The 12,239-nt window shown below is 37.2% G+C and overlaps 5 protein-coding genes across 7 annotated transcripts; 3 read left to right on the top strand and 2 right to left on the bottom strand.

Annotated features, from left to right (window-relative positions):
- Positions 1–630: 630 nt before the first annotated feature.
- LOC18030814 lies at positions 631–1,475 on the bottom strand. Its single transcript, XM_006413441.2, has one exon. The coding sequence runs from the start codon at positions 1,359–1,361 to the stop codon at positions 741–743; it is 621 nt and encodes a 206-aa protein (XP_006413504.1). The 5' UTR covers positions 1,362–1,475; the 3' UTR covers positions 631–740.
- Positions 1,476–3,342: 1,867 nt separating this feature from the next.
- On the top strand, positions 3,343–4,585 carry LOC18030813. Its single transcript, XM_006413440.2, has 3 exons — positions 3,343–3,483; positions 4,039–4,175; positions 4,409–4,585. Exons 1-3 carry the CDS (start codon positions 3,414–3,416, stop codon positions 4,424–4,426), a joined length of 225 nt encoding a protein of 74 aa, XP_006413503.1. The 5' UTR covers positions 3,343–3,413; the 3' UTR covers positions 4,427–4,585.
- A 77-nt stretch (positions 4,586–4,662) lies between these two features.
- On the bottom strand, positions 4,663–5,667 carry LOC18030812 (NAD(P)H-quinone oxidoreductase subunit S, chloroplastic). The gene has a single exon (XM_006413439.2). It carries the CDS (start codon positions 5,553–5,555, stop codon positions 4,800–4,802), a length of 756 nt encoding a protein of 251 aa, XP_006413502.1. The 5' UTR covers positions 5,556–5,667; the 3' UTR covers positions 4,663–4,799.
- Positions 5,668–6,283: 616 nt separating this feature from the next.
- On the top strand, positions 6,284–8,416 carry LOC18030811. 3 transcript variants are annotated; one of them, XM_006413437.2, is made up of 8 exons: positions 6,284–6,405; positions 6,915–7,096; positions 7,184–7,289; positions 7,383–7,465; positions 7,542–7,605; positions 7,708–7,825; positions 7,910–8,064; positions 8,179–8,416. In XM_006413437.2, exons 2-8 carry the CDS (start codon positions 6,963–6,965, stop codon positions 8,272–8,274), a joined length of 756 nt encoding a protein of 251 aa, XP_006413500.1. In that variant the 5' UTR covers positions 6,284–6,405; positions 6,915–6,962; the 3' UTR covers positions 8,275–8,416. The 3 variants fall into 3 exon arrangements, with proteins under 3 accessions (XP_006413500.1, XP_024005391.1, XP_024005392.1); XM_024149623.1 differs by having other exon boundaries at positions 6,385–6,409; XM_024149624.1 differs by lacking the exon at positions 6,284–6,405 and having other exon boundaries at positions 7,179–7,289.
- Positions 8,417–8,646: 230 nt separating this feature from the next.
- On the top strand, positions 8,647–11,574 carry LOC18030715. The gene is made up of 7 exons (XM_006413432.2): positions 8,647–8,764; positions 9,101–9,170; positions 9,275–9,342; positions 9,426–9,512; positions 9,631–9,782; positions 10,824–10,878; positions 11,234–11,574. The coding sequence occupies exons 2-7, from the start codon at positions 9,101–9,103 to the stop codon at positions 11,396–11,398; spliced, it is 597 nt and encodes a 198-aa protein (XP_006413495.1). The 5' UTR covers positions 8,647–8,764; the 3' UTR covers positions 11,399–11,574.
- Positions 11,575–12,239: the final 665 nt, after the last annotated feature.

The raw sequence follows: 12,239 nt of genomic DNA, 5'->3' as shown, positions 1-12,239 counted from the left end.
GTTAGTTTTGGTGCTTTTAGTGTTAGCCTTGACAAATGTAATTAAAACTTTTTAATCCCAATGTCATGTTTCCTGCGTCTATCAGATTAAATTTGCAACAAAGAGGTATGCAACTATGCATCAATGCTAACTAGTGAGGGTAGTTGATTGTCTTATTTATTCAATACTACATTCAGCTTTTCTTTAAGGCCTACCCCACAACAAACGACGCATAACTGTTATAAAAGTGACAAATAGTATAATACGTTATAAGAAAAACTATTATCAATATTCCATCTACCTGCAGAGTTAATGAGCCAGATCTGTCGTGTCTCGTTGGACATGTGGAAAAAAAGAGGTAGATGATCAAATTAATACTAAATTATTATATATTTTCAAAGAGAATATTAATCAAGGTACGTATATACTTAATTAATCCTAACAACTTGATACTTGATACTGCATAGATCATAAATTACCGAAAACATTCATTTATTTGCTTGCTACGAAATTGGATAAATAAGCCTAAAACAGTTTTTTTCTTAACTAGTATTCGAAATTTTATTGATTGACACCCACAGTCAAGAAATATAAATTCTTTCCAAGTTCATTTCTAGCTACTTACAACAGTCTAATTTGTGAGATAACGAGAAAATATTCCAGAGCCCTGTTGCTTCTATTGATATGTGAACACATACAGTATATACAGATGCATGCGTAAGCTAAAACTACAAAATTTTCGATAAATAACCGGAAATTAACTACAAATTATCCCAGCAACCATTTCCCTGTCGCTCATTATTACTAGCAACCACAACCACAGCGACTTGAAGCTGATGAACCGGGACGTGTGCGATCTGGTCCACAACATGCTCGAAATCCAAAACGCTGTCGTTTTTGCATTTCGCCAATAGCATTTGAGCTTCCTGCTTGGTCATCTTGATCTTAACCCTCACAACCTCTTCCTTCCCTTTAACTATACTCAAACCCTCTTTCTCCTCCAGCGGCTTCTCCTCCAGCGGCTTCTCCTCTGGTTCGAGTTCTTGATCAAGATCGAACCTCACCGGCCTCTCCGGCTCGAATATCTTATTATTCTCTAGCTGAAACCTCACAACTTTACGTGGCTTGACACCTTCTTTCTTAGCCAGAGGCTTTGCCATGATCTCTTCCTCTTCCCCTTCCTCTTCCCCTTCCTCTTCGAACCTCAGGGATTTGTCAATCCTCTTGGCTCTCTGCAAGCAACGAGGCTTTTTGGTTGGTACCTCTGGTCCGTTCAGAGGCAACGTTATGTCTAAGTCGTCTCTGTAGATGGGTTTTGCTTCCAGAATGTTCTCGTACCTTTCTTGAAGTCCGTTAAAGCATTTAGCTAAAGAATCCATCATTTTTTTTCTTCTTCTCTATTGACAAAGAGAAGGAGAGAGATTTTTTTTTTTGTTTGGTATTATCTTCTTGATTTTGTGGTAATGCAACTTTGTTTTTCTGTATGTTGAATAATTGAAAAAGAGAGTATATATAGGCGACCAAGTAGAAGATATATCAAACACGTAGTGGAGTGTGCTTTGGGGTAAGAAAATGACGTCACTTTGCCGTGGGAATTCAAAATATTCTCTCGTACTACTTTTGTTTTTCTTTACTATATATATGAAAAAAGTGTAAGCTGCATCAATTCAAACAAATTTTAAAAGTTCATTAGTTCGTAGTCGTTGTTGAGTTACGAGAAGCTTAAGATTAATTAAATAACGGATTAAAATTATAAACTACTAGGAATACAAATTTAAATGTTAGAGATCATCAGTTAAGTTAATCAAATATCATATCAGTATCAGAGACTCAGAGTATGTACATCATATGTATGCATTTGTAACTGTCCCTGAGTTTATGCTGAATTAATTGAGTCATATAGGAGCAGGAGTACGGTCTAATGGAATTAAGATAAACGTAATACATCATTAATCAGTCAAAAAGCTTTACCACATGACTTTAAAGTTTTCTCTCCTATGCGTCTGAAAATGATGTTACGTAAATTTATCACATTTATCCAGTTTTCAGTCATTATCTATCAGAAAAATCAACTACTAGACGCTCTAAATTATATAAAATCAGAATTTTCAACAAACAAAATGATGCCGTGCCACTGATGGCATTCTTTGTATATGAAGAAATGGTCAATTACTTTATTTGAACTAGTCTAACTAATAGAAAATTAAACTCAGTAAATACTACTCCAGCTAACAAATATGAACTCTTGTGTTTGTCACAGATTCTTTATGTAATTGATCAAATATTGATTTAAAAGCTGATCATGATGTCCTGAGAAATATCATCGCATATGATAACATGGTATAGACCGTCGTCTAAAAGCATCACTACCAAATCGTATTGGGATATTTATAAAACTTTTATATAAAGAGAATTATATATATTGAACCGTAAATGTATTAGAGTAGAAGAAAAGAAACAAAAAAAGTGGTTAATTTAGATAACGCGTTTAAAGCTTACCCAATTTTGGTGCTTGACGACCAACCACATTTATTATTTTATATTTTTCTTTTTGTTGCGCTTGACTAAGTCTTCATGCTAACTTTTTCCATCAAACACTCATCTTTTTTGTTTTTGGTTTTGTTTTGAGAAGAATCAAACACTCATCTTCTTGTCATCTTGTGTATCATACTTTCATACAAATACTAAGTACATCATGCATTGATACTATTACTTTATACCCAAAACCACAAATCTTCAAAAATAAACCCAAAAATACACAAAACTTATATAACCAACAAAAACTTGAAGTATGTTAGATAACTTACGGTAGTCCGGATGGACAGGATGGCATAATGGTAGAATGATCATGTGATTCATACCAATCACTCTCTGTATGCTCTTACCAATCACACTTTTTTAAAAAATTTACAATTTTCATTTTCTTCAACACTTGAAAACCTATTTTCTATCCAATTAAAGGAATAGGATCGAAGCTCAGTTCGATGACTGAGACTGCGAGATAACAGTTCACCAATGTGTCACTAAGACCACTTGCCTACTAATCCTAGACAATTCACTCATTTTGTTATTATTGAACGATAAATAACATCTATAAAAGATTTTAAAAACTCCATAGATTTTATTTGATTACTTAATCCCGCATTTTTTTTCGTTTTATCAATCGAAGCTTTACTTGAAGTCTTGAACAATGGCCGAACCGGGATTGATTCCAATTGGTACTGCAAATGCAAAACCTGGGAATACCGGAAAAAACATTGGAAAGGCTTCTTAAGTGGGCTTTATGCTTATCTGGGCCTAACTATCGCAAAATAGCCCACGCGTGGAGAAACTTGAAAACAATGTCGAAGGTTCGAAAAATCGGAAACAGAGAAAATTTCTAAGTCGCCGTCAACATTCTCCTTTGGTACGGACGAGAGAGGAAAGCGAAAGAGATGAACGTAGTTCACGGGTTGAAGAGGATTCCTCGCATCAAATTTCCTCAGCGACATTTGAAACCTTCAGGTTTTGATCAATTAGTGTAATCGTATGCAGAATCCATGTCGTTCTTCGTTTGAAGTTCTTACTTGAATCGGAATTTTTCTGTACGGTTTCATCGTCACGAATCCGATATGAGATAGTATCCTGTTTGGCGTGGATTTTCTCTTCTTTCCTCGATCTGCTTCGTTCCGAGAAAATATCATCGAATTGCATTTACATATAAATTAGCTTATAGATACCTAGATTCAAGGATATAGAAAGTATTGAGAGTAATTTGAATCGTTAGAGAGGAGACTCTTCGGAGTTTTGACATGGAAGGATTTGAGCCAAAAGAAGTTTGTTCATGATTTGTCTCTGAATCTCTGTGTGTAATTGCTTTTGTTATAGACTTTGGTTAGATAAGAAAACTGACTCCTCGTTCATCCTAATAACGAACCATCATACGTTAGATCATTGTACAAGCTCTTTTGGTTTTAGCTTGATTTGGGAATATGAATGATCTGTTTGCTGATGGAGATTTTCATGAAGATGCGATCTAGTTGCTGGCTTTTAAGATTTTTACACATTTTGAAATCACAGAGGGCAAGACGCAGGTGGAAAATGAAGCTGATGCATTTTTCTTCTCCAATTTGAACATGCCAAAAACTATAGGCGGGAAGGCATCAATGCAGCCTAAGCGCACGCCAGTTTCAAACGAAGAAATGGAAGCCATATTGGTTAGTAATTTTCTTGGACATGAATAAACACTTAAACAAGAGTCTTACCCATTTTCATGGTTTAAGTTTCACTTCAACACTTCATATTTACATCTTTTGAGTTTAGCTGAGGGTATCCTAATGGCGTGACCAACTACTAACTTTATGGACCCAAAAAAAAAACGAATATTGAGTTTCTTTTTCCATCGTTTTATTACATTTCTAACTTCTCCTTTTTCTGCTAATTTTCACAGTTGGGAGGCTGCATCTGATTATTCATCATTACCTATTGACGAGAAATGGTGGATCTCTTGTCTTCTTCACAATTCACCACAGAATATACTTAAGAGTCAAAAATTGTTTTTCTACAGAAACTGATGTCCAATGACACAATTAATAAAACAACTCCATTGCGGTCTCGAAGTTTTTTATTTATATATACTGAATTTATTTACTATACTGGTATACCATTGATTAAGTGCATTCTAATCCCTATTATGCATTATGGTTGGTAGTCATCGTTTATTCTGTTTATATCACATGATGAAGCTCTTTTACAACCGGTCAGAGATCTTGTAGCCTAAAAGCAAAGGTACTTCTTTACATAAACATTAACATGGAAAGGAAAGTGAATACAAGGATCACTTATGGTGGTGCTTCTGCCTCTTTCTGCATCTGTTCGAGAAGAGGCTCAAGAACACAAGACTTTGGATTCTTACCCGGTGGACCTTTCTCTCTTCGTTCAAGCTCTTCAAGCCTGAAAGTAATGAGACGGTCCCAGTTCCCTCCTTCGAACAAGACACCAGCTTTGCCATCAGTGATTCTCTGCACAATCCCACAATACATGTGATACGGATTGTTCGCGTTCTTGACTATAGCGATCATTCCCGGCATGAGAAGCGGCAGCTCGGGCGCTCTCGGCTTCTTATCCGCAGCCACCGCAGATACATCGGTTCCACGTTTTGCAGGCGGTTGTTGTGGTGGAGGCGGTGGCGGATTTTGTTCAATGAAGGTTTGCAAACCCTTTTCGCCGCCTGGAAATCCTCCGGTGAGACCCATCATCTCTTTATCGAAACCGTTTTCAGGTACTTTAAACGATAAGGTATTGTCATCACCATCGCTCTCTTTCTCCGTCACGCTCTCAGCCTTTGATGTCTCTTCCTCTATGTTCCTCTTGAGCTCCTTCTCGATACCTTTCTCTCCGTTGCATAATCCTCTTCCTCCCATCACTTCCCATAGATTGAATTTAGCCATGGCCTTTACTTGATGCGGGTTTGATAGCTGTTTTGGAGGTGGGAAAATCGACCGGTTTGCAGCTGCAAATAGATGGGTTTGACCGAGGAAATTCGTTTTCCGAATCGGAGATGGAATGGTTGGTATAGTGAACGAAGTCGTCGCCATTAAAGAAAAGTTTGCCTGAAGAAAGAGTTTAGAGGTGACTAAGGAAAGATCAGGAGAGGTAGAAGAAGTAAGAAGTGTGATCGGCTTCGTTATAATGACCACATATCGTGATTTCGCTTAGATGAGGCTCAAAATATCCAATATTCCAATAGATAACAAAAAAGAAAAAGAGTTCTATCTACAATATGTCCACTTGTTTGGACCTGATCCGGTTTATGCGTTTTTGTTACGAATAGTGATTTAGGAGGGTGAGTATTACCATTTGGGCTTTCAAATAAGTTTAAACTTGAGCTAATTCGAATCTTTATTTCATTAGGGGGCTCGGATAAACATATTTTGTTTTGTTTTTTACTTTTTTAATAAAAGGTTGCAAGAACAAGATAAAGCATTTGGTCAACGAAATTAATGATTGAACAAGATAAATCATCATTACACAACCACTCTTTTTTGTCTTAAGCTGTCGTTTACACTCATCGGCGGCATCACCAAAAACGTAGTTGGCAACTTCTATAAGAAAAAAATGTTTGTACAGAAGCATCGGATTCGAGACATTAATAAACCAGGTTTATCTCAAATAACTTCGTTAATTAATTAATTAATTAATGTAGAATCCGCGACAATGCCCTCCATATGGGTAGAGCTGGGCCGACGTAACCTGGGGGTAAAAGTGTATTTTCTGACTAAATTTGAAGTGTCTTAATGCCTAAATCCAATTTCTTGCTGAAGAGCATCCAAACAAACAAAAATCAGTTAGGTCAAACCACTTTCCCCTTAAACAAATACAAATCACACTTTCGTGTTTCCCCTTTTTTTTTTCTGGGCTTAAATTTCATCTTCAACCTTCGATCAGGTAGGTATAGCAAGCTATCGGTCTTCTGTTTTGCCAAAAAATTTCAAATTCTTTAAAGGTTCTCGTCATTCAATTCCGATTTCAGAGATTCTATATTTGTATTTGGTTATGGTTTCGATGCTGTGTAGATTTTATTTGAGCTCCAGAAAGTGGAATTAAGAGCTCGTTTTCATCCTCTTTTTATTTTTTTTCACCGGTTTGCTTGCTTCTTTTTGCGGCGAAGTGGGATTGTTAAATTTGGATACTCAGTGAAGAATAAGAATCTCTAGCTGATATGTTTCTTTCCTGTGATGATTCTCTCAGAATAGGATCTTCCGATCTAATGATAAGAAAAGCATAAGATAGAAACTGAGACAGGTCATTTAGCGAGGTTAAGTGTTCATAGCATACTAAAATTCATTCAAGAGTTGGCTTCATATCAAAATCTAGTTTTGATCATGCTCAGATGAGGACTCTTTTTGACATATGGCATCTGAAGTTTACTACTTTGTCATTTCATTTAAATGCAGGATCTCTTGCTGCGCTTATTCATTTTCTGGTGCAAAGTTCAGAGATTCATGGATGATGGTACTCCTAGGAGATTAAATATCTTACCTGATCACTTTAGTGTTCCTACTCCCACCACGGAAGGTGCTCAAGACGATCCTCCATCATCTTCGCAGCCAAAAGACGATTCTCCATCATCTTTGAGGTGACTTGTTAGTACATAAATATGCTACAAAAGGGCGAAACTTTGAGCTGACATCAGTAGTAATGTTGGTGCTTTTGTTTAGAATAGGTCTCACAGCCAGTCCAGGACTCGCAGAAAACTGAAAAGAGCAGCATCCATGTTGAATTTGTTCACTCTTCGCCGTTTGCCATGGGTCTCAGATGGTCAAGAGAAGGTTCCATTCTCAAAACTTTCTTCTTTGTTTTTGATTCACCGCATCCAAGTTTTGAGAGTCTTTTCTGATCACTCAGCAATCCCTGATTTGCAGGTAGAGCTATCAGCAGCGGAGTTAGAATCACTGAGATCAGAACTTTCTGATTTGGAAGAAAGGGAAGCTTACCTCAAAGCACAGTAAGTCATATGCTCAAAAGTGGTTCCTACTCAGATCAAAACCTTTTCTTATTTTTTTTGTCTACCCCTTACATAGGTTGGAACATGTGGATGAAGTCTTGCGCTCTGCTCGTTTATCTGGTTATTTGTTTATCCGAAGTGTAGGGTCTTCTTACTCCGAACCACTTATCATTACAAGACTCATAGTTAGTGTATGTTCTATTTTTTATAAATTTGCCCCTTTTTTTACGGTTTAACTTCAGCGTTGGGCGGCTCTCCCTGGTGAACCACCTCCGCTAGACGATGCAGAAGTAGATGACTGGCTTCCTCGGTTTGTTGTCCTTCAAGGCGCTTGTCTGTTCTTCTATTTATTATCAACAGGTACGTCAAGGTTTCACTTTTTACAATCTAGTCTCAAAATGTATATGCCTCTTGTAAATGTATCTTGAAACTCTCTTATCGCAGACTTGAGCCCTCAAGATTCGACATTGCTTGCGGATATTGTTGAGCTTGGTTCGTTACCAAGCTACACTAGAGAATTCGATGAAACACATCATTGCTTTTACATCTTAACCCGTCAAGGTCTAAGATTTGAGTGCTCAAGCACTTCTAAAACACAGGTGAACCAAACAGATATATACATCTTTCTTTACACACATGTTCGTTTGTTGTTGAGAGATACATGCAACGTTTAAAATGCGATGATAATCGTGGTTGTTTTTTCTTGATTTCAGGTGGATTCGTGGCTGTCGGTATTGCAACTTGATTCCAGGTCTGAACCAGAAGAAAGATTACCAAATGGATCAAGCGATGGCGCTACAGTAAATTGAAAATTGGTCACTGCTCTGTATAGTTTTCATTTCTATGTATATATAAAATGCTTCTTTGTAGCGTAGTTAGCATTCACGTCATTGAAAAGTTACTAAACTGAAACTCATATTTCTAGTCATTGATACTTCCTTTACTCTGAAATCTCTCAACTCAAAGAAAAAAAAAACGATCGAAAGGCCCTTGTTTTAATGATTTGTTAATGTTTTGATATTACCCAATGATACAATGCCACGTGAAAAATTGATCGAATCGATGAAAACCCTTTGATACAGTGAGACGCATAAGACGGACTTGAAATCCGATTTGCTTGGTTTAACATATCGCTGGAATCCGCCGACTCCATAGATATAAAAACTCAGTATAAATCTTAGGAAGCAGACGACTTGACTCGGCCATTGTATGTGCATAAAAGTCATTCTAGCTTCGAGCTTTCCGTCGTCTTCTTCGTCTCTCTCGTCGCTTTCGCTTGCAGCTTTTACTTCATAATCGGTAAAGCATTGCTTCTTCTTAGCATTCTTCTCGAGGCCAAGAATTTCGGTTTTGTTTGTTCGATTCGTAGTCGTAGTCTTGCTCAATTGAAATGTAATTACTTTGGCTTACTTGCTTCTCTTTGAGTGGGTTTATATTTGATTCCATGTATAAATTAGCGTTCTTATCTTCGCGGAACTTCATTTTACATTTATCTTCAATCTAGTGACTACTGTTATACAATGGTGACAGCGTTTTTGTTGATTTGTGCATTTTTTTTAATGGACTGTGTACAATTTCATACATGTCGTATTGAAATTGTGTGTTTCGGTGAATGAATTTGATTTGTTTGTGCAGATGGAGACTGTAAATCCACTTGTAGCTGAGGCCATTGCTCTCACCGAAAAGAAAGTCGCCATGGCTTTAGGTAAGATCAATGTTTTACACCATCATAAGCTTTCTACGTTTCCAGGTTTTTGTTTTGTTTTTTGTTTTGTTGCTCATGATAATATCTATATCTTCTTGCCTTAGATGATATCATCAAGTTGTCGAAGAAAAATAACAGAGTGAATAAGGGCAAAAAGACAAGGAGAGGAAAGGTAAAAACCTTCATCTTGGCTTACATGTCTCTTGTCACTTCATTTAAATGATCCTTGACATATAATTTCGTTGCTCTGCGCAGAACAAAAATCAGAACTTCAATGGTGCTGAGAGAAATAATACCTCTAAAGTGCGGCCTTATGTGAGCTCACTTTCTGCAGTTAGACAGGTTAGCGTTGCAGTTTTCTCAGTTGATCTCTTTTCTTGGCCTTTTTGTCTTATCATTTGGATCCTGTTGTTACTTTGTGTGGATTTGTCTTGTATGTAACTTATCTCATGATTTTCAGGGTGCTGTTGCTAAGAGAAGGTCTAATTTCCAACGAAATCAGTTCCCTGTTATAACAAACATTAATCGTAAAGCCGCCACTGCTGCTCCTCCAGTCAGTGTCCGTGCTAGAGCTTTCAATGCCGGAAGGATGACTAGTGCCAATCAGTCAAGGTTTAGAATGCTGGATAATTCTATGACCTGTTAGTTTATCTGGAGTCTTTGGAATCTCTTCGATTGTTTCTGATTCAAGAAGCTTCTATTCTAAGTTCCTTACCAGAAGGTGTTTATCTCTGGATAGTATAAAGCTCTCTTCCTGGTTGCTAGTTGGTCATCTAATTGATGACTGCATAAGCGTGGTTCAGTATAATGATCCAAATTTATGTAGATGAGTTTCTGATGATACTTGGAGGAGTCAGTAAACATATTTTTGGTTGGAGATTTGGGTTAAAGGATTCAAGAACATTAAGGTTGAGCAGTGAGTGGCTAGGGTGTTTGTCTCAAGACTGTGGGTTGGCCTTTGATATGACGTCAGTGGTTAGGATGTAGCTAGGTTGAGCATAAACATTTCTGCTACGTGAAGTTGGTCTTTATTATCAGATTAAGAAGTTGAGCAATCCGATACGGAGATACCGTCTTGGCCTTTCATACGACCTCAGTGGACTCATGCAATTCATTTTTCATTCGTCAGTCTCCTAGGTGTTATGTTTCATCTTCTTGTTGTGTCCTGGAAATAATTGCTTTAGCTCTCTGAGGACATTGATCTGGTAGATGTCAGTTACTGGGAAAATGAAGAACATTTAGACTTCCGGATCTTTATCAATGTTTATCTTGGTTGCACCTCGAGCTTTATGCTCTTGGTCCTTGATAAGTTGTTTTGTCTGGTTGACCTGGAAATATCTCAAGAGCTGCACTTTTTCTGTGTAGTTACGGCGAAATTAGAGTTGTGTCAAGCGTCGGGGGGCCTCTAGAACTGGGAAGTGAAGGGTTGCATTGCTTATAATATAAATGGCTATTTGCCATCCTTTTGTTGCTTGGATTTCGCCTTAAATCCTTCTGTGGTAGGAAGAAGTTATTAGCTCTTATTGTTCTCAACTCGGTATCAGACCATTTTATCTGCTGGTGCCAGTTACCGGCTGTTGCTTCAGGTTTCTGTTGTTCTGTAAGGTTTTCTCTGTACGTCTTCTTCAGCAATCCTTTTTTCTTTTTGTGCAGGCTTGTTGCTCCTCCAGTCCAGAATAGATATGTACACTCTACATCCGTTGCAAAGGTAAATTTTCCATTGCCATATATTCTTCAGACCTGCTTCGTAGGCCCTCTTCTTTTAATTCCTTGTTGATATGATTTTAGGGCCCTGAGATATATTTTCACAGAAGTGCTTCCTTATCTTACTGCAACCATATCTATAACTGCCCCCTAAGGGTCTTGGGATCGTTTGTAGATTTTGAATCATGAGAACTGCAATAGAAATTTTGGTGGGTAGGAAGTTTTGTTTGGTTTGGGTCTGGTAAATGCATATCTGATGTGTTATGATGAGAATATCGTGCTCAACTCCTTGATATCAATATCCAAGAGGTTTATAGTGAATGTTTAAGAGTTAACTAACAGTGGAACTTGATCCGCAGAGGCATGAGGGAGATCAGAAAGTAGAAAGGAGAGGAGGGAAGAGGAAGACATTGGACTCTCGCTTTGCAAGCATGATAGAGCAGAGAATTAATAACAACTATGGCGTTGGAGTGCAAGTTCCAAGGTTGCCACCATGGGCTAGAGCCAGAAGATTTACTCACTGAGAAACCACAAAGCTTTTATGGATGTTCCTTTTCTTTAGAATTTTGGCATTTTGGGTTTAGATTCTTGTTAAACACTAAAGCCATGCAATTCTTTTGTGAATCTATTGACGTTCTAGTTACTACGTATCTTGAAAATGCTTCCAAGAAAGAAATAAAGAAATGAAATCTTGGAATTTCATTCGGTGTGTTCCATTGCAGCTAGTTACATTTGGATGTTTGATGTATGCTCTTTTTTCTTCTTTTTTTAATGCGTTTTTTTTTTTCTCCCGTTCCTTGTAGTATTACTGGGTCTCAGTTAATTGAGGCGGAAGAAATTGGGAACTTTTCTCTCTTTTCATTTGCCTCTATACTAATTCAACTTTCTCTCTTTCGAAGATGTAACAATTACTTTAGGAAATAATAAATTATGATTTAAGTAAATATTGACTATTACAAAAACTGAACCATACAAAATATTTACGTTTCTGTTTTTTCGGCAACAAAATAATTACGTTTCATTGTGCTAATTACACATTAAAGATTTAAATATTCTGGTCCCGGGCCCTAAGTACTATCGAGAAGCTGCTAAATACTTCGACCTAACTCCATCAGATAAATTATCTTTTGAATTAATATCTTCACGAACATTTAATGGTCCAAAGACTCCAAACTGCTCTTCTGTTTTGTGTTTGACCTAATCCATTTTATTTTTACAGATTTGGCTCAGTATACGTAAATGTCATGAAGCCATCTTCCTTGTCGTTTGTATATCGTTTTAATCTGGTGACGCAAACATTTCGTTTCCATTTTGTACACGTTGGTCACTCGTATTATTACCAATATTTGTCTTATATATTTGGTT

This window comes from Eutrema salsugineum, unplaced genomic scaffold (assembly GCF_000478725.1).
Source record: "Eutrema salsugineum unplaced genomic scaffold, Eutsalg1_0 scaffold_1, whole genome shotgun sequence".
In the NCBI taxonomy this organism is placed as follows: Eukaryota; Viridiplantae; Streptophyta; class Magnoliopsida; order Brassicales; family Brassicaceae; genus Eutrema; species Eutrema salsugineum.
Note: the sequence above shows the minus strand (reverse complement) of the source record. Positions and strands in the feature narration are given on the sequence as shown.

Excerpts from the sequence above, each read along its gene's own strand:
- LOC18030812 (XM_006413439.2), bottom strand. The coding sequence starts at position 5,555 with ATGGCGACGACTTCGTTCACTATACCAACCATTCCATCTCCGATTCGG.
- LOC18030715 (XM_006413432.2), top strand. The coding sequence starts at position 9,101 with ATGGAGACTGTAAATCCACTTGTAGCTGAGGCCATTGCTCTCACCGAA. Across the intron at positions 9,343-9,425 it reads AAAAGACAAGGAGAGGAAAG|AACAAAAATCAGAACTTCAA; the intron begins GTAAAAACCTTC and ends TGCTCTGCGCAG. Across the intron at positions 9,513-9,630 it reads CACTTTCTGCAGTTAGACAG|GGTGCTGTTGCTAAGAGAAG; the intron begins GTTAGCGTTGCA and ends CATGATTTTCAG.
- LOC18030811 (XM_006413437.2), top strand. The coding sequence starts at position 6,963 with ATGGATGATGGTACTCCTAGGAGATTAAATATCTTACCTGATCACTTT. Across the intron at positions 7,290-7,382 it reads TCTCAGATGGTCAAGAGAAG|GTAGAGCTATCAGCAGCGGA; the intron begins GTTCCATTCTCA and ends CCTGATTTGCAG. Across the intron at positions 8,065-8,178 it reads CAAGCACTTCTAAAACACAG|GTGGATTCGTGGCTGTCGGT; the intron begins GTGAACCAAACA and ends TCTTGATTTCAG.
- LOC18030814 (XM_006413441.2), bottom strand. The coding sequence starts at position 1,361 with ATGATGGATTCTTTAGCTAAATGCTTTAACGGACTTCAAGAAAGGTAC.
- LOC18030813 (XM_006413440.2), top strand. The coding sequence starts at position 3,414 with ATGAACGTAGTTCACGGGTTGAAGAGGATTCCTCGCATCAAATTTCCT. Across the intron at positions 3,484-4,038 it reads GCGACATTTGAAACCTTCAG|AGGGCAAGACGCAGGTGGAA; the intron begins GTTTTGATCAAT and ends TTGAAATCACAG.